Source organism: Megalobrama amblycephala, linkage group LG1 (genome assembly GCF_018812025.1).
Source record: "Megalobrama amblycephala isolate DHTTF-2021 linkage group LG1, ASM1881202v1, whole genome shotgun sequence".
NCBI lineage: Eukaryota > Metazoa > Chordata > Actinopteri > Cypriniformes > Xenocyprididae > Megalobrama > Megalobrama amblycephala.
The window spans coordinates 9,678,054-9,702,074 of record NC_063044.1 but is presented as its reverse complement, the minus strand read 5'-3'; the positions used below and the strand labels follow the sequence as shown (position 1 = coordinate 9,702,074).

At 38.6% G+C, this 24,021-nt stretch overlaps 1 protein-coding gene and 1 pseudogene across 1 annotated transcript in view; one reads left to right on the top strand and one right to left on the bottom strand.

Annotated features, from left to right (window-relative positions):
- Window positions 1-24,021, bottom strand: part of LOC125280859 (gastrula zinc finger protein XlCGF57.1-like) — a 1,316,469-nt gene that overhangs the window by 206,738 nt on the left and 1,085,710 nt on the right. The window contains exon 8 of the mRNA XM_048151736.1: window positions 2,452-3,161. Coding sequence (XP_048007693.1) covers window positions 2,452-3,161 — 710 coding nt within the window. The remainder of the gene's footprint in view (window positions 1-2,451; window positions 3,162-24,021) is intronic.
- LOC125242807 overlaps window positions 1-24,021 on the top strand; it is a 267,069-nt pseudogene that overhangs the window by 124,025 nt on the left and 119,023 nt on the right.

The following is a 24,021-nucleotide window of genomic DNA, read 5'->3' as shown; positions in this document are numbered from 1 at the left end:
TTTTTTTATGTTGTTTAAGGCAAGCGCGAGCTCTTGGGGCGTGGAGCATGAGATTTAAAAGGGCCACACACCCTGAATCGGCTCATTTCTAATTATGCCCCAAAATAGGCAGTTAAAAAGTTTTAAGAGAAAGTGAAATGATGATCGTATATGAAAATACAATTTATTTATTTATTTGTGTAGCCTGCCTTATTTAGGCAATCCTCACTGCATGTATAGTTATTACCAAACTAACTATAAAACACAGTTCTTCCTCTTTTCATTTCTATTTAAAAAAAATATTAAACATATGTGGCAATATGTGCATATAGTCTGCAAATATAAAACACCCCCCTGACTCTTTTTGTTACATGTCAGTTTTAATGGCCAACAATAGCCAAATACCCATGATAAAAGTATTAGCAAAAGGTATAAGAAGCTACAATTAAAAAAAAAAGCAAACGATTCAGTCAAACATACAAAGTCAGCGCTCTAGTAGGCTACAACAGCAAACTATAAGTTATGAGATTTCACTTTTAGTTAAACAAATTATAGATTTATAAGACCAAAGATCACCCATTAGATTTACAAAAGATGAATTATATTATATTTAACCATTACAGAGACATCAGAGTCAGTGGCAAACATCAGAAGGATTAGCCGAGGTTAGGCTGTTCTCAGTGGGTACATGAGCGCCCGGTGATCGCCTGGATCTCACAACTCCAAATAGGTGCTACTCTTTATCAATAAACAAATTTGAGCTTTAAACCAGTACACTCTTGCCTGAAAACTCTTAATACTACATATCATGACATAAAAACAGTAATATGTTTAAATTACTATTGACGCTTACTGGTTAGTGCGAGATGCATTCTGGGATAGCTGGCTGTCTCAAGTCTGTGCAAGTCACCTCTTGATGCATCCTCAATAAAAGGGGCAGATCAAGAACACATCTGGGGATTTGAACTGTACTTGGCTAGATGTGCACTTTGAATCGGGACAGTACTTGGACAGCGACTGATGACGTTTCACACAAGTATAGACAAGAACGCATATTGAGAAACGGCTAACTATGAATGAATGAGGCATTTCACGGTTGCTCCTCATCCACAACCTGGATAATTCAACAGCAGCAACAGAACAACAGCGCCAACTATAGGTGGAGAGGAGAGATTTGGCTGTATCTAACTTGCACAGAAGAGACATTTTTTCTCAGCACAAAGATGAACTACTTATCATCTGTCATTCAGGATCATGGTTTCTCCTGTTATCACTGTTATGCTGAAGACACACAACTCTACCTCTCATTCCAACCAGATGATCCTACGGTTGCTGGTCGCATCGCAGCCTGCCTGACAGCCATTTCTGCCTGGATGAAGGACCACCACCTTCAACTCAACCTTGCAAAAACGGAACTGCTTGTGGTCGGGGCCAACCCAACACTTCGTCATAACCTTTCAATTCAACTTGGGTCATCAACCATTACTCCTTCCAGGACAGCCAGGAACCTTGGAGTGGTGATGGATGATTCTTTATGCTTCACATTTTTTTCAGATTTGCCTTGTACAACATCAGGAAGATTAGACCCTTCCTATCGGAGCATTCCACACAAATTCTTGTCCAAGCTCTTGTTCTATTCAGACTGGACTACTGTAATGCTCTCTTGGCTGGCCTTCCAGCATGCACTGTCAAACCTCTACAACTGATCCAGAATGCTGCAGCAAGACTGGTCTTCAACGAACCAAAGAGAACGCACTTCACTCCTCTCTTCATCAGTCTGCATTGGCTACCAGTAGCTGCTCGCATCCAATTCAAGGCTCTGATGTTTGCCTACAGAACGACCGCTGGCTCTGCACCGCTATATCTTAACTCACTACTTCAGACTTATGCGCCCTCCAGAAACTGCCGTTCTGCAAGTGAACGGCGTCTTGTGGTGCCATCACAAAGGGGCACAAAATCACTCTCACGGACCTTCTCCGGGTCTGTTCCTGGCTGGTGGAATGACCTGCCACGCTCTATCCAAGCAGCTGAATCTTTAGCCATTTTCAAAAAAAATGCTAAAGACGTTTGTTTTTTTTCGCCAGCACTTGACCCAGTAATAGCACTTATCTTGATTTCTATTTTCCTTCCATATATTTGTGTATTAAAAATTATTCTTGCTACGAGCACTTCACTGTCATAACTGTGACTTCACTCAGCACTTATGTACTGTTGTTCTCATGTTGATTTGATTGATTCTACTATTCTCATTTGTAAGTCGCTTTGGATAAAAGCGTCTGCTAAATGACTAAATGTAAATGTAATTGATTTCAGAGTGTGGCGATGTGGATCTTCATGTGTATCTTCAGGTGGTTTTTAAAAGAGAAACTCTTTCCACACTGATCACACGTGTGCCGCTTCTCTCTGCTGTGGATCCTCTCGTGTGGTTTCAGAGATGAAGACTTATTGAATCTCTTGTCACAGTGTGAACACTTGTAAGGTTTTTCTCCAGTGTGGATCCTCTCATGTGTTTTCAGATTTGTTGGCTGACTGAATCTCTTGTCACAATGTGAACACTTGTAAGGTTTCTCTCCAGTGTGGATCATTTCATGTCTTTTCAGATGTGCTAACTGACTGAATCTCTTGTCACAGTGTGAACACTTGTAAGGTTTTTCTCCAGTGTGGATCTTCTCATGTGTTTTCAGATGTGTTGACTGACTGAATCTCTTGTCACAGTGTGAACACTTGTAAGGTTTTTCTCCAGTGTGAATTCTCTGGTGCTGTTTTAAATGGGTTGCTGTAGTAAAAGTATTCTCACACTCAAAGCACATGTACTCTCTCACACCAGTGTGTGTTTTCTGATGTTCTTGTAAACTATACAGCTGTGAAAAACTCTTTTCACACACAGAACATGAATGTGGCTTCTCCTTTGTATGAACTGTCAGGTGTTTCTTTAAGGCTGATTTCCCACGAAATGTTTTGTCACACTGATCACATGTGAACGGTCTCTCTACGGTGTGGATCCTCATGTGCTCTTTAAGGTGTGATGATCGCGTGCAGCTCTTCCCGCACTGATCACATGTGAATGGCTTCTCTCCAGTATGAACTCTCATGTGAACCTCAAGATGTTGTTTGGTTGAGTAACTTTTTCCACACTGATCACATGTGAACGGCTTCTCTCCTGTATGAACTCTCATGTGAATCTCAAGATAATGTTTTGAGAAACTCTTTCCACACTGACTGCAGGTGAAATACTTCTTGGCTCTTTTCTTTAGAAATGTCTTTAATTCTTCACTCTCCTTGCTTTCTTCCATCAGGTCTGAAATAAGAGAAATATTCATATAATTTTCAGTATATCAAAATAATTTAAAGAGAGAAATGTGAAGTTAAAGGTCATAAAATTGAGACTTGTTGTGATAGACAACTGCTACAAAACATTACGATCATTTTGTTGCATATGTCCCTGAAACTTTAACATTAATCTTCCAATCGTAAAGGACCAGCTGTCGTTCCAGCGACAGAATCCAGTGGTCTGGTGAAGGTATAATGTGTGTACGCCTTTTCAGCGCTCCTGTGAAGTTCACTTAATTTTAGAATTTAGTCTCAATTTTACTTTAGCTGCTCATTTAATCTGACTCCAATTTCAAATGTTTTTACATCAAGATTTACTGAATTAAGACAATCAGCACTGAATTGATGTCTTCTGGCTACAGAATTTCCCAAATAGCTGCTCTGCCACCTTCCCTTAAATAATTCTTAATAATTTATAAATAATATTAAGAAAATAAAAAACATTGCTCTGAAATATTTTGAGTAATATATTTGATCAATGACAAAATGATCTAATGTGATATTAACAGCCATATTTTGACATCAAAGTTTTAGGTTGATATTTAATTAATTTTCCTAAAAACTGTGTAATTATTAAGGGCCGTTCACAGCAGACTTCTCCTTCCACTGACTTCCTTTCATGCACATGTGAATGTGGGACACCAGAAACACAAGATCAAGTGAAGTTTGCAGTAAAGTAGAGTAGATTGTATATTTAAAGATTTGAGTGATTATTATTCGTTATTTATGTTTTAAAAAAAGTCACATCTTGACATTGCTGTGTCTGTAGAAAGTTCACATGCTCAAAGTCTAGACTGACTGCATCTTTGAATCATGTAGGACACTGATAATAACACATTTACTCAACCCTGTTACTTCTGACATGATTTTCCTCCTTTTAAAACCAGAGGATTTCTTAAAACTGTGACGCCCAGTAAGTGACATCATCTGGGCTCTTTTCTACAGCATGATGGGAGGACAAGAAAATAGTCTCAATCCATTGTCTCAGTTTTTACACAAATGAGTTACTGCATTCATCAACCCTGTTACCAAAGTTACTGTAAGAAGAGATTTTGCTCAAGTTGCACTCACAACCCTGTCAGCCATTCTGGAAAGTTAATTTACTTCATACATTTTGGTGCTTACAGTTTATTCCTAAAATTAGCAATGTTGTAAACTGTATTGAAAATGCCTAAATTCTGGTAACACTCCTGGAAATTGTGAAGCAGATATGAAACAAATGTAAAATACGTAAATATTTAGTTTGATCTGATGTTGAAAATCAGTATGAAGTTTCTCAAACTTCCCTTTACTGAGCTTCTGTTAGAAAAGAACATTATGTATCATTTCATAGTTTAACTGCAAATCTAAATATGCAGAAGTGTTTGAATCTTTCTAACATGAATGTTGTCATTAAAAGTTCAGTATGTGGTGTTCTGCAGGGGTCGGTTCTTGGCCCCATCCTATTCATTCTCTACATGCTTCCCCTCGCTCGTGTCATAAACAGACATGGAATGTCCTTCCACTGTTATGCTGATGACACGCAACTCTACATCAAATCTGTAAATATGAACACATAACCCCCATTCTATACTCACTTCACTGGCTCCCTGCTTCATCCCAGATTGATTACAAAATCCTCTTGCTCACACATAAATGCATCACCGGACAAGCACCACCATATCTACAAGAACTTATCACTCTGCAATCCTCTACTCGTACCCTCAGATCATCAGGCCATCTGCTTCTTCAGATCCCCACCACTTCTGCTCAGCTGCGCCTCGGCTCTGGAACAACCTCCCCAACGAGCTGAGAGCAGTACAGAGCCTGGACTCTTTTAAAGCAGATCTGAAGACCTTTCTATTTAGAACGGCTTTTGTGTTGATTGTTTTAATGTTGTCTTATTTATTTTATTTTTTTTTAACTGTGGTTAACTCCCTGAGGTCAGAAAACGCGCCGGCGCGTTTTGCAGGATTTATTTCACATTGCAGCAAAACAGACTTAAAATACTCCGTCATTTCTTGTCATAGAGACATAAGTAATATATCAATTGAAACTATAGAATGTCTTCTTTTATTTGTGTACACTCAGAGTAAAAAACACAATGTTGTGCTTTTTGTAAAATAAAGAAAACTAACATGATGCGTGATCTCTCCTCTCCCTCTGGACGAAGTCCAATCTGATAGTTCTCAGAAAATGAACTATAACTTATGAATACTAATGACAAAAAAATGACACTTATGTCTAAAGAAACGTTGAGATGTCAGGTTTTAAATCATGCAAGGCAAATCGAAAACAAACATTCTGTGTTTATGTAATCTGTATGAAAAGAGAGCCATGTCAGAAGTCTGTGATTCAGCTCATTATCCGCTAATGCGGCCACGCAATACATGCATTCATCGTCTCAATCGTGTATTTATAGTCTTGAAAAGTGTTTATTTGGATGTTAAAGCCATGGTTAGCGATCTCTAGAAGACATGCCATTAGTTCTTAGTTCCTTTTCTTCTTTATATGAATTTGTGGCCTAAAGGTGTACAGAGCGCCCTCCGGCTGCAAGTATGAATTGAAAACACAGTATCCAGCACTCATAGTGATGACAATAAATATTACTTCTCAGTATAGAAAATTGACATAAATATATAAGAATCCATCAATATTTTTCCAAATGTGCATGCTTTTAAGCTAAAAGCCTATATGAAATGCCATAGAGGTAACATAATTGTTCAGACACTTTGCATCACAGAAATACATTATATTTTAAAGAATATAATAGAATACCATTATTTTAAATTGTAATAATATTTCACAGTATTGCTGTTTATGATGAGCTGAGACATTATTACAGAGGGTTTTTTTTCCACAGCCTACCTGACTGAAAGGCCTCATTAATATGCAAGTCATTTCAGGTCATTATTATGTGATTCTTTTGTCTTCTCAGGTGTAAATGACCTATTATTCATGATGATTCACGCCTCCACGCATACTGTGTTTCTTGACAAAAAGTGTCTTACAAAAACTAAATCAATATATTGTTTTATACGAAAGAGTAGGCAGCATAATTTTTACATAATTCTGAAGCCAAAACTCTAGTCTACAACCTCCAATACCCAGAAGTCTTGTGAACACAGATTTAATATACTTTTTTTGGCCTTATTTCAGTGACTTAAGTTTTTTGTTTTTTCAATAACCACGCATAAACATTATTCCTTCAAAAATACAAACATGTACATACATGTTCCTCACATATTATTGTAGCCTAGTTTGTGCTGAATACAGTGTAATGAGACTCCAGAGGGTCAACATATTTTTAACTATAGCACTTTGAGATTCTCTGGAATGAAAAGTGATTATGAATAAAATCTATTATTATTATTATTATTATTATGTATTTGATAGTTTATCTAAATGTACAAGAACATGAATGTTGTTCAGCATCATGAATGGATGAAGAATACACACCTCTTTGTTCTTCAGTATCTTCAGTGTGTTTTATTCTGCAGGGTTCTAGATCACTCATGTTCTCACTGTCCTCTAATAAACTCAGTTTTTACTGGTTTCAGCTCTTCCTGATGTCTGTCTGATGGGAATATATTTATTGATGAACTGCAGTCTGAGGAGCTTCACTGATGATGTGAGTGATGTGGGAGGAGCTTTACAGATGATGTGACTGCCGTGGGAGGAGCTTCACTGATAATTACCCGTAGTGGGAGGAGCTTCACTGATAATGACCTGTAGTGGGCGGAGCTTCACTGACTGAACTACAGTTTGGTTGGAAATGATCTGCCCAAATCAAAAATATCAGTTACTGTATTTGTTTTTATAGGGTTAAAGATCAGAAATCAAATTTTAGTATACGCATCAAATTAAATGTACAAAACAACATGACCGCTACCGACTTCTTTACCCAAGTACTTGACTGTAGCACAGCCAAATTCACACTTTGCTAGATTTAAGGTAAGATTAGCATCTCTGAGACATTTAAAGACTTCCTCTAAAGTTTTCAGATGATCTTCCCAAGTGTTAGCATAACACACAACATCCTCTAAATATGCCTCACAATTTGACACATTGGATAATGTAGCTCCAGTGTTTCGAAGACCAAAAGGCATAACTCGGTATTGTAGGAACATTTCAGGGGTGGCAAAGGCAGAGATTTCGGATGCCCGCTCTGTGAGCGGCACTTGCCAATAACCTTTTAGTAGGTCAAGTTTTGTTACAAAATTTAGCATTTCCGACACTGTCTACACAGTATTCCATGCATGGAAGTGGAAATGAATCAGCCTTAGTTAACACATTAACTTTTCTGTAATCTGTACAGAACCTCGAAGTACCATCTGGCTTGGGGACGAGAAGACATGGTGAGCACCATGGACTGGAACTAGGGACTGCCAAGTTATGTTCAAGTAAATACTGAGTTTCCTTTCTCATCAGGTCTCTCTTCAGTGGATTAACACGATAAGCGTTTTGTTTAACAGGTGCATGTGAACCAACGTCAATATCATGTTTATTCACGTGTGTAGTGGTAGGATAGTCACTGAACAAAGTCGGATATCTTTTAACCAAATTTTGTATGGTCAGCCTGGGCAGACGTAGACAGGTGTGACAATTTTGCTGAAAAGTTTAACAGAGTCTCTGAGTTGGGTAAACGAGCGGTCGAGAATGTGGCACTATTCATCTTCAAACCATCAATTTCGGGCAAATACTCTGAGAGTGGTACATTTACTGGGGCGAAAGTGACAACAGGTATCTTAGCCTCAGAGCTAGAACGGGTCACATATACCTTCAGCATATTAATGTGACAAACACGTGACTTTCTCTTACGATCAGGGATATCAACTACATAATTGTGTCGCTTAGTTTCTCTTTAATCTCATAAGGTCCAGTAAAATTTAGCTCGAAGCACTGAACCAGGCACGGGAAGTAAAAGGAGAACTTTGTCTCCAATTTGGAAACAGCGCTGTACAGCTTTTTGATCATATCGAGTTTTCATTTGGTCTTGTGTTGAATCAAGCGAGCATTTTGCCAGCTTTTAGAGTTTATGCTGTCGTTTACGAAAAGAACTAACGTAATCTAGTACGTTTGTAGCGGAAGACGAACGGTCGGAAGAAAGAATTTGTTCCTGTAAAATCTTCAAGGGACCACGCATGGTGTGTCCGAAATCAATTCAGAAGGACTGAAGAGTGGGATCTCTTCATCCCATTCTTTCTGTTCTTCGACACAAAATGTTCGGCAACATGGATTTGAGAGTTTGATGAAAACGTTTGATGGCACCTTGCGACTGAGGATGGTAGGCGCTAGATACTTGATGTTTGATGTTTAGTTTTTTTTACAGAATTTATACACGTCAGATTTCATTGAAGGCCAAAAGAAATGTTTCAAAAGATTATCGTAAGTTTTTCAGAGGCCTACATGACCAGAAAGTTCATGGTCATGTGCCACACTCAATACCTGTTCTCGGAAGGGTTTTGGAACAACAACTTCAAAAACAGTGCCCCAGTCATCCTTGACATGACTTGAAGACCACTTAACGCATAAGAACGTCGTCTTCGAAGAAGTAGGCCACAGGATGTTCTGGCAAAATGGTTGACTCGACGGCAGCTGCAACACAGTGACACAGACTTTGTGCCTCAATTAACGTGGTTTTACCAAATGGTAAATCAACATTAGGAAGTGCACACACTTTCAACTGAACCGAATCAACTTTCTCTGTCTCAGCAAAATTGTCAGCACACAAAAAGGTTTTTGACAGATCAGTAGAGTCTTTGAATTTATGAGCTTGAGCTCGTGTCACTACACATGTGCCAAACACTTCCGGAAACTCCCCTTGCAATGCATCCTCGTCATGTGCATCAGGAACATCTATTACTTCGGGTAAACTTTGTCACCGGCTAGATCATTTCCTAAAATGAGCGATACACCTTTAACAGGTAATTCAGATCTAACTGCCAGCTTAACTGTCCCTGAAATAATTCCAGAGCGTAAATAGACATTGTGCAAAGGAACTTTAACTTACAATACCTTGCACTAACACACTGGAACCACAACTTGAGTGTTCAGAAAATGGCAACACCCTCTGTAAAATGAAAGATTGCGCAGTGCCAGTAGCACGGAGCATGCGAATGCTTTTCATTTCAGAGTCGGCTTCCTTAAGCGACACGACACCATCAAAAATAAATGGCTCAAAAGCAGATTCAGCGGTTGTATCCAAAGATACTAGCTCATGGGCAAACAGGTTGTTCAACTAACGCAACACTTATTAGAAGTGGTCTTTTTTACCAGCTTTACGCTTCAAAGCGGGGCAAATGGCAATAAGATGTCCAACCTCATGACAGTAAAAATATTCACGGTTTTCACCACTTTCTGTACTTGAAACGTTCTTGGGTACCATTGTGGTATCCTTAGAACTACGGACTCGATCTGGGAAGTTACGCTTTGCGGGTGAAAATATTACTCTGTGTGTGAGAACAAACTCATCAGAAAAAACTGCGGCTTCAGACAGAGAGGACACTTTCTGCTCATTTAAGTAAACCACAATTTTCTCCGGTAGACAATTCTTAAATTCTTCTAACAAAACCAGCTCTTTAAGCTGCTCAAACGTGACACACCATTTATCAAATACTTTTCTTTGTCTCTGGCAAACTCCACAAATGTTTGACTAGAGGATTTCACATGATTACGAAATTTTTGCTGGTATGCTTCGGGAACTAACTCGTAAGCGCGCAAAACCGCATTCTTCATCACATCATAATCCAAGCTCTGTTCAAGCGTTAACGCCGAACAGACCTCTTGGGCTTTACCGACGAGCTTACACTGTAACAACAGCGGCCAAACATTCCGCGGCCATTTTAACATGGCGGTGATTCACTCAAACACAGTAAAATAAGTGTCAACCTCACTTTCACGGAACTAGTACAATTTGACGACTAATATCAAATTCGGCTTGACTTACTTGTGGGGTGCGTCGAGGTGCAGGAATAGGGCTCGGAGTGGAAGCAGTGATGGGCGACAACACAGGCATGCTCATGCCAGACACATCAACAGCTGAGGGGTGAACAGGTGATTTTGTTTTCAGTTCGAGCTCCAGCTCCTTGAGCTTGATTGCTCACTTGGTTTTAAGTTCAACTATGCGTACATATAGCAGCTGACTCTGATATTGTTGCCAACTCCAACTCAAGCCAGTGTTTCCCATACGTTGACTAGACTGTGGCGGCCCGCCACATTCTAATTTGTCCCGCCACAGTCTCAAAATGAAACGGAAATTAGGTCGCGATATTTAAATTAGTCTGATAATTGTGCTCTTTTATATGGCAAAAGTGGGAGTCATAGAGCAAAATAAGTAGACTAGCACCAATTAAGTTTTCGTTGCACTATATTCATAGTCATCTGAAGCCATTCCATAGCTTCATGTGAGGGACAGAAGGATATGTACATCGTTAAGTTCACAGGTCAGAAACTCCTCTTCCTTCTGCTACAGCTGTCAATCATTCAGCACTCAAACAGCACGTCACGTTCGGTAACGACAGTCAGCACGGTAAAACTTTCCAATATGATATATTCCCATTATAATACTTGATATGTAGATAAAGGGCTGTGGATTTGCATAAAATGACTTCATCTTGCTGAAGTTTATTGCTGTTTCTGAACGATGTCATCATACTGGCTACAGGATGTCTGTTAGATCGCACAACACAAGGACTATGAATTGGCGTCACACGCACAATAACTGAAATTTAAAAAAGTGAGAAGAAACATGTGATTAATAAACTGATGGATGCAGTCAGATATATACAGGGATTCTCTTTGTACCTTGAAATTTTCAATGCGCACATTGCGCAGCGCAACTGTGCGCTCTGACTCGATATTGCTTCAAGCACATCATTCTGCACCCGGGATGTGCATTAGCGTTTTTTTGCTGTTGTTTTGAAGCGTTTCATATTATCATGGTTTTGCACACTGAAAGATTATTAATAGCCTATTTTTTCTGTCGTATCTATCATATCTTGTTGCCCCATTAAAAAGCTGCACAATACATTTAAAATAAGCATCTTTTAATCTTACATTAATTTAAATACATATCATTATTTACATATAAATCTAATAAAATCTTTTTTTCATTTCATAAGAATACATATAGTAATTTTAAATTTTTTTATTAACATTTGGATTTATAAAATTACTGTGCAAAGTTTTTTTTTCTTCCCAAGCATTAGGCTACAATACTTTTTGCTGCTGAATTATATACTCATCTAGTTTACTTATTTATTTATTGGTCAGCTTATGATTGTATATTTTTATTCATTTGTTATTTTTCTCTATAATGAAGTGGTGTGTTTAGTGCATTCTGGATTGGTTAACAAATCAAAGAGTGACCATTAGTTCCACAAATACAGACACAGGCTCCCACAAATAAATTAATTCAACAAAGGTAACCTGTTTTGCTACATATTTTCATGTAAATTTAAAATGTACAAAATTTTCCCCCCTAGAGGAACCAACGTCCACCCACCACAGCCTCACAAAATCCTGTGGGAAACACTGCAAGCTCTTTCAGTTTGATCGCCAGTAATGGATTTTGCGGAGACGGCAGATCGACGGGATCTATGCTGGCCAGTTCCTCGGGTTTGGGTTGCTCTCCCTCACCCGCAGAAACCAGCAACCGAAGTGCAACACCCGCCAACTCGCGCTCCTCTGGCAAAACTCCCTGCTCCACCAAATGTTTGTAAATCACATCCATCACTGCATCACGAGGGACTGTAATCTGATATAAATCCACGATTGAAAACAGATCATCTTTGCGGCAGATGTCCAATTGATCAGCCGTAGGCTGAACCGCAAACCTTTCCAAATCGAATTTTAAAGACATTATGAATTCCCTCCCCTTTAAAGTGAAAACCACTAGCCAAACTAAAATATACAAAGCAAATTTCATGAGTTATACACAACGATGATAATCCAATTGTTTTAAAAAAAAAAAAAAAAAAAAAAAATTTAAGACGAGCCCCCAATTTCTGTTACGACCGCTAGGGGTCAGCCGTAACAGAAAGGAAGCGAGTCTCAATAGCAGAGAGATATCAAAATCAATAAAGTTTATTTACAATGAAAATAAGGGTTTCAACGTCAGGAGCAGACACGGCCAAAATAACAAAACAATCTTCTTTTAGAAACTAAATTACCTTACCAAAAATAAAGAAAACAAAATACAACTTAACTTACCTACCTCCCTTAACCATAAAGTGAAATTTAGATACAAATAAATTGGCGTCTAACCCCCTACCTCCCTTAAAGTGAAAATAATGTTTACAAAAGTTTTTACAGCAGTATATACAGGGTTTTGGGCAAACAAATCAGATTCAGAATTCCATTAGAGTAGTCAAACAGGTAGAGATCAGATAAACTGGGTAATCAGAAATAGTAACAATTAGTGTTGTCACGGTACCAAAATTCCAGTAGTCGGTACCGATACCATGAAAATTTTACGGTTCTCGGTACCAATTTCGGTACCACAGCAAAATCTATTGGAACTATTTTACTATTTTATATAGCCTATTTTAAAAACATTAAATATGATTTGGAGTGTGTGTGTTTGTGTGTATATATAGGCTACCTCAATTAAATAAATTTTGAACTATAAAAAAATAAATAAATAAATGCTCAAACATCCATTGTGTATGTTGAAAAAACCAGCATATGCTGGTTGGTTTTGAAGCTGTATGCTGGTCAAATGCTGGTCCTAAACTGGTCCTGCTGGTCCATACTAGTCCTAAGCTGGTCCTGGACCAGCATAAACCAGCTCAAACCAGCATACCAGCTTCAAAACCTACTTTACCTGCAAATGCTCGTTATTTCAACAGGGGTAACAGACGTGCGTGTTTATTTTAGCTATTCCGTCAGTGAAACAACACACTACAGCCTGTAAACTATGAAATAAATATCGGCAAACAATGGTAACCTAAATAATAAGAAAGTTAAATATTATTTCAAAAAGCATTCGTTTTTTATTTCCACACAAAGACGCGTCATATAGCCAAAGTCCCGTTATTACTTTGATATAGACTGCTTTGCGCTTTGAGAGGGATGTGGGACACGAGCAGGAAAGAGACCATTTCTCTTTAATAATATCTTCGTTATCTCCTGATGTTACAAACAACTGACACTTGTTGTAAAAGGTCTGAAGAGCGAGTTTTATCCTCCGCAGGGGCAAGACATTCAGGCTATGTTTGATTTAGCGCTGCCAGAGAAAACGAAAGTAAAAATCATCAGCGTGATTTACTATACAAATAAACTTGACGCGCCTTAAAAAGTCTAATAACAAGCACAAACTGTGTTAAATAGAAATTGACGTGCAAGCAAAAAGGTTTCTGTCCTACAGTGTTTTTCTACTTTACCACAGTAAAGAATGCGAATAGCCTATAATAGGCCTCAATGCGAACGAAAGAAAGAAACGTTTATAATCCCCTGCGTGAGTGAAGATTTGGGAAAATAAACAGATTCCATGTTCAGTGGAATAACTAATGGAATATTGTTAAATTCTCTGCTAATCAGGTGACCAGATCGCGATTCGCGAAACAGAATACAAAGCTTAAATGTATGGACTCACGCACCTCTCTCATTCGGCATGAACCAAAATGTTTCCATGGCTGCGATGTCACATTTAATTTCTAATCTATTCACATTTAATTGCAACCTATTTCTTCTGTAAACAAAGCTTTGTGCTTCACTCGTGTCATATTCACGTAAATACTGCCACAGTCCTATCAGTGGGTACCGAATATACCCGGATTCTCTGTACTACAGAAATGCTGGTATCGCTGGTATATGTCAATTAATTCAAAATTTCAGTACCGACTTGGTACCGAAGTACCGGTACTTTTGACAACACTAGTAACAATAAACAAACACTCACAATCTTCTAATACACTCACAATCTCTCTGGCACGACACTCAAACAACGACGAACTAACAGTATAATCAGAAAGTCAATGGAAGCGAAGAACGATGGCGATAGCACAGAGTCAACGAGGCAGAGGCTGTGTGTTTGGGGTGGTCTTTAAGTACAGGTCAGGTGCTTAGCTGGACCAATCAGTGTTTCCCAACCGGTAAGTGGAAACCACGCCCACCTGGAACACAGACACTATTATACATACAGAAAGAGTATACACAGACAATGACAGATGAAAACAAACAAAATATCTTAGGGTCTTAACAGATTATATTGATGGGACTTGATTAGGAAAGCCACACACCTGTCTATATAAGACCTTACAGCTCACAGTGCATGTCAGAGCAAATGAGAATCATGAGGTCAAAGGAACTGCCTGAAGAGCTCAGAGACAGAATTGTGGCAAGGCACAGATCTGGCCAAGGTTACAAAAAAAATTCTGCTGCACTTAAGGTTCCTAAGAGCACAGTGGCCTCCATAATCCTTAAATGGAAGACGTTTGGGATGACCAGAACCCTTCCTAGAGCTGGCCGTCCGGCCAAACTGAGCTATCGGAGGAGAAGAGCCTTGGTGAGAGAGGTAAAGAAGAACCCAAAGATCACTGTGGCTGAGCTCCAGAGATGCAGTCGGGAGATGGGAGAAAGTTGTAGAAAGTCAACCATCACTGCAGCCCTCCACCAGTCGAGGCTTTATGGCAGAGTGGCCCGACGGAAGCCTCGACACATGAAAGCCCGCCTGAAGGACTCCAAGATGGTGAGAAATAAGATTCTCTGGTCTGATGAGACCAAGATAGAACTTTTTGGCCTTAATTCTAAGCGGTATGTGTGGAGAAAACCAGGCACTGCTCATCACCTGTCCAATACAGTCCCAACAGTGAAGCATGGTGGTGGCAGCATCATGCTGTGGGGGTGTTTTTCAGCTGCAGGGACAGGACGACTGGTTGCAATCGAGGGAAAGATGAATGCGGCCAAGTACAGGGATATCCTGGACGAAAACCTTCTCCAGAGTGCTCAGGACCTCAGACTGGGCCGAAGGTTTACCCTTCCAACAAGACAATGACCATAAGCAGACAGCTAAAATAACGAAGGAGTGGCTTCACAACAACTCCGTGACTGTTCTTGAATGGCCCAGCCAGAGCCCTGACTTAAACCCAATTGAGCATCTCTGGAGAGACCTAAAAATGGTTGTCCACCAACGTTTACCATCCAACCTGACAGAACTGGAGAGGATCTGCAAGGAGGAATGGCAGAGGATCCCCAAATCCAGGTGTGAAAAACTTGTTGCATCTTTCCCCAAAAAGACTCATGGCTGTATTAGATCAAAAGGGTGCTTCTACTAAATACTGAGCAAAGGGTCTGAATACTTAGGACCATGTGACATTTCAGTTTTTCTTATTTAATAAATCTACAAAAATGTCAACAATTCTGTGTTTTTCTGTCAATACGGGGTGCTGTGTGTACATTAATGAGGAAAAAAATGAACTTAAATGATTTTAGCAAATGGCTGCAATATAACAAAGAGTGAAAAATTTAAGGGGGTCTGAATACTTTCCGTACCCACTGTATTAAACTTTGACAAAGAGTAGCTTTTATTGTTATAATTGTCATTTCATAATACTTTAGATATAAATCCAACTGAACAATACTTGTGAAAATGTCTTTCAGTCAGTCAAATAGCAAATAGTGGAGCTCTGCAGTATTTACTGGTAAAAGTGATTTTTTTTACATTTAAAACTGCATTTTCCAAAAGATGGGCAAAAATCTTACACTAAACCATGTCAAATTATCCATTACTCCTATTTTTTCTGTAATTTAATATAGTTACTTCTGATGTAATTGAACTAAATACTGTGTTTAGAACATTTATATATAATACAATAGTGGACTTAACATCAAAATTATGGCTGTTAATAGATTACATTTTGATCACAATTAATCACAGTTAATCTCACACTTATCGGGAAATTAAGCATACATCAGATTGAAGTGTGATTCTCACAAACCTGTATTTTTCAGCTTTTATCAAGGTAAATTTAGGTCTACAAAACCAAAAAGAGTTTCCAAAAGGACACCAAATAACCAAATGCTATGAGCATTAATAAATTAATAATTCAAAAATCCAAATAATTCATACATTTATGTACACTAAAGCACCCCCACAAAAAAAAAAAAAACACAGCAAAAAATGTTTGAGAATCCACAGTGTACACTGTGGCAACAGAAAAGAGCTTGTTTATATTTTAGACCAGTCCAGTTATAATACTGAACAGGAGCACATGGAGAAGCCAAAAAACCCTAAACCAACCTTGACCTGCATATATACTGAAGTACACAGCATACATACACAGGACAAATCCAAACATTGTTCTGAATGTGAAAACAACGTGAATGTACTGAAATGTGTCTGTGCAGAAATACAACATGAGATCAGTGCGTCGAGAGAGAGAGAGAGGGAGAGCGAGAGAGAGAGAGAGAGAGAGAGAGAGAGAGAGAGATCATACATGATTTGTTTGAATACGATGGACTAAAATAATGGACAAAATATCTTAATAGAACATGATCTTTACTTAATATTGCATTATTTTGACCCAAATAATGTATTGTTGGCTATTGCTACAAATATACCTGTGCGGCTGGTTTTGTGGTTTGGGGTCACATTTAACGGAAACACTGAATTTTAAAGAGATGTTGTCTTACGGGTGTGGAAACGGCATGAGGGTAAGTAATAAATGACAGAATTTTCATTTTTGGGTGAACTAACCCTTTTAATTACAAGTAACCAGCCCTAATCCAAACCCTAACTCTTGCTCTACAGTAAGTCCACTTGAATGAAACGACTGAGTGAATTCAGACACTGAGAGCATCTGAAGAGCTGCTGATTTCACAGAGTTTGTGCTGCTGTTTAATAATCATTTGAAACTGGAAATTCATTCAGCATCTGCGAAACCTTAATTAAACCATTTCATGATCAATTAAAAAGGAATTTATACCTGAATGATATTATGCTGGAATGAATGGATTCTGTAATATTATCTGTAATATTATCCTTCTGTATATTCTCTATTTCTGTAGAGCTGGACATTTTAATAAGGATCAAATGACTGAGTTCAGCTGTGAGAGTAAAACCAACCTGTTTGTTCCTCAGTTTCTTCATGTTTCACACTGAATGTTTCTTCAATCTTTATTTCTTCAAACTCCTCTTTTATTAAACTCCATCTTTATGTCTTCAGTCTCATCTTTAATAATCACAGTTTTTATGTCTTCAGCCTCATCTTTAATAAACGCCATCTTTATGTCTTCAGTCTCCTCTTTAATAAACGCCATCTTTAAGAAGAGAATAATTAAACAGAGTTAAAAGTCTTCAATGACCTGTTGGACAAAAAAACACTTAAAACTAACGCTGCAAATGAATATAAAACTTCATATTTAGATATTTATGATCTACATTTGGTATTTAAAGAATTATAGATGATATTTAAATGATTACTCTTTGATGAAAACATGATTAGTAAGTTTGTTAGTGTTTGTTGTTCATGTTCACTGTTTGAGCATCACGTGTCGTGATTCACTGAATCATTTCTCAAAGTGTTTGATTCAATTGACTCGGGAGTTGAAAAGTTCAGTTTCTCCATCATTACTCTCCAGAGACTGAACTCGTGTTCATGATAAACTGATTTATGATATATAGAGAGAGAAATGAGACGCAGGTTTACTGTTTCTCATCAGTGGATGAGCTTTGCTCACACATAGCCTATATCCTTCGTTACAGTTAGATAAATAAATACATTAAATAGTAAATTAACTCATTTCACATCGCTTGTTAAAAAAACAAATATAATTCATTGAACTGTTTCTATCGATTGAAACAGCTTAAATTCTTAAAACAAACCTTTCTTCAGCAGAATCACAACAGATGCAGGAGCGCGGCGCAGTCTTATGACGTCAGTCACCACTCCAAAATAAAAGTCCTGTTCACACACAGCATTATCTACAATCACAGAAGTGCACAGAAATCTAACTGTTTTACCAGATAATCTTTGTATTAAAATAAAAAGGGACAAATAAGATACAAACAAACATGTTAAAATGGTTGTACGAGTTCCAATCATTTCTAATAAATAAGTTTTTGCATTTTTTATCTAATACATGAACACCATTGATTGCAAGTGAATGAACATGATTGTTTAAACAAATCTTTAATCAAAGTTTTTAAACTGCCAGGAATACTTTTAATCACCTTATTAAAGTCTCTTAATAAAATTGTTGCACCTTTCAAAGACACAACATCAGAAAAAGAGAGAAGGACTCCTTGAGCACTAAACAAATCAGAAACAAATATATTTTGACTCACCCATTCATTTAAAAAAAGGGATTTGTTACATTTTCATTATTCCACATAATACACGTGTGTGGGGAAAGATTATGATTGAAAGCATCTTCCAGGAATCTAGAGCTTGTTTGTGGAAATTTAAGAGTTTGATAGGTAATTTAATATTACAAGATAGTAAGAATTTATGGTCACCACAGTGTTTGAATATTGGGTTAGGGATCCAAAGGGCAGACCATAGATATATACACACACATATATATATATATATATATATATATATATATATATATATATATATATATATATATATATATATATGTGTGTATACATCTATGAGGGCAGACCTGCCAACATGTACGCATTTTGCATAGCAGGTATGCATCTTGACCTCAAAGTACGCTGGTACGATTTGTCAATGTAGAGTTTGTCTGGTTGCTATCATTGTCTACAGTATGTTGTTTTTTTGTTGTCAGTCACTGTCTGCTGGATTCTCCTTGTTTTTCTCTCTTGACATTGTACATATTTTCTGTCTGATTCTCCATCTTCTCATCCGTTTTAACTCTCTAACTCTGCAATTTTAATGTCTGTATGGCTGTCTGTGATTATACTTGTTCTTCACTCCATTGTGGAGTCATTGTGTCCATGCTTCTTCTTGCTGGTCTCTGCTGTTACTGTGCTTTATTGTGTTTTCAGCAAGCGTCGCAGCAATTCACTCTTCTCTGCCACCCTGTCAATGACAACGTCTGTATCTAGGGCCATGAGTATTTCCTTTTCAGTTTGCCAGATTTTTTATAAATTTGAGTGTTGAGAAGCTTCTCTCACAAGCTACCTGGGTGACAGACAGGATGAGAAGGAACTTGTACCCATGGCCTATAACATGGTAAGCATCTTTTAAGAACTTGTATCGCCGAAAAAGTTGCTAACAACACACAGGACAGTTCTTACACTTTTATTCACAATCTCTACTTGTTCTTCATCAGTTCCATCCGTAGGTATCTCTCTCACAACCCTAGTTGAGTACTTCTCCACGGCAGATTTTTTCAGTCTCTCCCACTGACCAGTGAGACTAGTCAGCTCATCCTGTGAAGTGACAACAGTGGCCCGGTTGTCAAACTTCGGTAAGCATGTGCTTAGTTCTGTGAGCGACGTCTTGGGCAATCCATTATCACTAATCTCTGAGAATCTTCTAGGGTCCAGATAAGCAAGGTCTGCAAACAATGTGCCATGTGTCAGAAAGCGTTCATGGATGCTTTCAGTGACTGTATCCATGATGACATGGTGTACCTTGGTCTTGTATGCCATTTCCACGTCCCTTTCCACCTCATCCTGAGCCAAATCCCCTGGCGTTGTCTTCTTTTTCCTTATTCTTTTCTGTGGCAGCTCAGTTTGCACTTCCAGTTCGATGTCTTCTGTTCTTGTAGCTTGGCAGTAGATCCTCTGCTCTCTCGCTTGGTCGCATAGTCAATTAATCTGTATTTGGAGAGGAATTGTCTTTCTTTAAATTGTTTCATTAATAGATAATTTGCCAATTTGGTGGTTCTATTTAGGGTTGAGTAACATTGGAGTTTATTTTACTTTATTTCATGTTACTGATATTTACTCTTAGACATTGTGTGTAGGATTGTCACGATACCATAAAAAACATTTAACTAAATCTCCCCCATCCCCCCCACAAACTACGCCCCTGTGCATATACCTTTTATATACCTATAAAAATCCACTGTTTTGTTTTAACTATAATAACATTACTATAATTGCTATCACATCAAAATAATAAAGTATGTATTAAATAGTAGTGACTACATAAATATTATATGTAATATTATAAAAGGTATATTATGTTATATAAAGTCGATTTATTGGAACAATTATTTTTACAGATCTTATATTCTGATCTTGTATTTTTACATCTCTGTGTGCTCATGCACATTTTGCCATTAATATAACAGAACTACTTTTTATTAACCTATGTTATAGGTTAGGGTGGTGGGTAGTAGGGTATGAAGAACACACACCAAACCCAACCTACATCATCTGCAATCTTTTTTTCTTGAATGCTGCAAAACTCCTTGCTGTCACACCCAATCTGTGACACTCCTCGAGGTATTTTTCATAACCCATCCTAACTGGCAGCTCAAAAGTCCCATCAAGTAACCCAAGCTCCAAGCTACTCCACTTCAAAGAGGTGTTGGCTGGTAGGTAGCAAGGAAGGTAGGCCTAATGTTACATTCACCATCTCGTCCAGGTTGTCATTGACTGTCACATGCTCCTTTGTGTTCTGTTCCCGCCACTCATCATTCACCATGGACACTGATTATTCCCTCATCTGTTTGTCATTAGTATTGTGTATTTAAGTTCCTCTCTGTCTTCAGTCTAGCGTCCGGTATTGTTGTATGTTATGTGTGTTCCATGTATCCTGACTACTTTGTGAGATTAAACTAAGTTATCGTCTTTGAACCTACCTTCCTCATCTTCCTTGGAGAACAACTGTAACAGAATACCGGACCAATAGCGACACGTTCGCGCCCGAGCCGCGATTTTTGTTTGTTCACTAAAAAATGCATCAGTGTTGCACTCGCCTGCCCCTACGGCGACGAAACCCTGAAGTCGTTGTTCTGGATCGGGGCCAACTACCATCGTCCCGTGGACCTCCCAGACACCTCCGGATTCAACTGGATGGAATATATCATCAGGTGTCTGGAGAGTGTTCGTCCCCGATCCAGAGCACAGCCAGACCCAGAGCCCGTATCTTCCCCACGGACTGTGGAGTACTCGTGCGAGCCCCCCGCAGACGGAGAGTTACCATCGGCAGCTACAGGCCATCCAGATCCCCGCCCTGGAATCCACCTGCCAAGTCTATGTTTAACACAATGCAATAGTTAGTGCATCAGGAATATTTTTAGTAGCCTATTTTCCCTACTAAATAAGTGACTGTGTCAGGTTTTCACTGATAACTATCAGACACATGCAATAATAATAATAATAAAAAGCCTACCTTTCTGACATGCATTAAATCTTTGAAATTGTTGTGGGATCCCCTCTGCTGTGAGCCTCCCTCCTTTTGATTCCTTCAGATTGTTGCTGGCACTGTAGATGGCGTTGACCATGGGTGCACTTCTAGAAAGTGGAGATGCCAACTTCCGGCACAATCTTAGGTGAAACAGTGGTGTACCTGCACTTGTGTGTGAGAGTGCAACTATGGTCGAAGTTTGGGGATTGGAATCACAGTGGATTGTCATGTCAAGAGAAACGCACCCAAGGTGTGGGTAACAGGCCCATCATGTTATCAAAGTAAACGTACTTGTATTGGCTGCCTAGTTGCGATAGCTTCCATAATAATAAAAATAATAATACACACTGATAGAATGCAGTTTTGTGTGAGTTGTATTTTAATTTAATGTTGCTATTGGAATGGTTAACTTAACACTAACACATGGTTCTTCTACAACATGTAGCTGGAATGTTAAGTCGCTTTGGATAAAAGCACCTGCTAAATGACAATGTAATGTTAACCAGGGCTGTAGTGGAGAATAAACATAAGTAAATGGAGTTTACCCACTGCTCAAATGTCAGAAATAGTCTGTTAAGAGTAGTGCTGGCCGGTATACCGGTTCGAATACTGGTATTTATTTTTGTTATGATATGAATTTTGACACAATACCGGTATGTGTCAGTGCGTTTCACTGTTGCGCTGTTGTGAAAGCACAGCTGAGATTGCATCACAGCCTATGGTAAGTCCACAAATCATATGTAGGTAATACTAAATTTAATAAATAATGACAAATGACTAATACCACTTGATTATTCATTTACTAAATTTTAAAGATAACTTTTTACACCAAAATGACACCGACACATACACACTATCAATCTATCTAAAACGGCTCCCGCTCCATCTGAGAAAAACGTCACCAGGGTCTGGCTCCAGATTCCTGCAGGTCGGGCCTGTCGAAGGCAACACACAAGTGGTCTGGAACCTTCAGCAAATTAATCAGCTCATGGTATGGGCCAGGATTGAAGACCACCTCCTCAAAAAGCAATCTTAGCATAGTCTCCATGTCTATAATGAGAAAAATACAATGAACATGCCAATGAACTGACTAAAAGGTCAGTTCACCAAAAAAAATCAGCTGTACACTTGTTATTGCGGTGCAATGTGAGATTGAATGAGTGCACTCAATCCTCTCCCTCTATTGCAAGTTGCTTGTCACAGGATTTACATGTCATAAATGTAGAGAAATAGTCAGGCTGACAGAATCTCAGAATTAGAGACACGCATCCAAACTTTAATCGAGGATAGTAAGAATGTAAAGGCTTCAGATACTGTTTTGGATGCGACTAGCTTAGTAAAGTCTGTACATTGTTCGGTTGCACAATTGCCCTTCATTGCGCTAAAGAATGTGGTTGCCACATGGAAGAGCAGAGAAGAGACACAGAAAACCTGCATCTTTCCTGCATTTTTCCCACAGAACACAGACTTTCCTGCATTAATTTATAGACAGACTGTTCTATAAATGAACATGCACATCCCCAGGAAATGGAACCCATTATTACTGTTGTTGTATTGTACTCACAGTGTATTCACATTGTTTTATGATACATTTAAGGTAACTTCAATTATGTTTAGTGTCTATGGCTTCGTATCAAGAAGATTTAAATGCATGTGTATGTGGTATGTCCATACCTGTGCAATACATCAGTATTACAAGAATCTTTAATAGTTCTTCTTCAGAAACTCAGCCAGTTAATCTTGCTCGGCTGTAAAAGCCCTGACAGGAGGCGAGTTGTCGTCTATGAGAGAGAGAAATAACTTTTTCCCAAATAAGAGTCAAATTAACAGCTGAAGTTGTTCCATAGTACTTCATCCAACGCAGAAGATACTGGCAATAACTTCAGACCGAATCATCAAGATTTCTCCTCAGTCTGCAGATCCAATGCTCCTCAGCCTAAAGGCATCTTGCAAGTATCGTACATTTGAACACTAAACAGCGATTTAGTATTGACTTGTAAAACTTACCTTTGTCAGCAAAGGTATTTTTATTACAGAGGAAACTGATGATTCTTTTCCAGATTGTCTTTGACTTTTTCCTATAGCTCCATTAACAGTTCCACCTCCGGTTCAACTCTATCATTGCTCATATGTGTGTGGCCTGCATGTATGTTATGTGTCTGTCTGTTTAGTTATGTGTTTGTGAGTTAGTTTGTAACGATCAGCCCAATCGGTTGATTTTACATTGATTAAAATTGGGGTCAGATTATACTGTGAGAGATGTTATGAGTGTTCTATCCGGGTCTCTTTGGTGTGTGATTTTGATGATGAATGGTGATGGGGTGGATGATGGGGTGGATGATGAGGTGGATGATGAGGTGGTTTGCAGCTAGGGTTGATGACAGCACACTCCTTGGTCTCCACCCCACACGACTTGCAGTCGCCGACGAATCTCCAGGTGTCATTTCGGGTCATG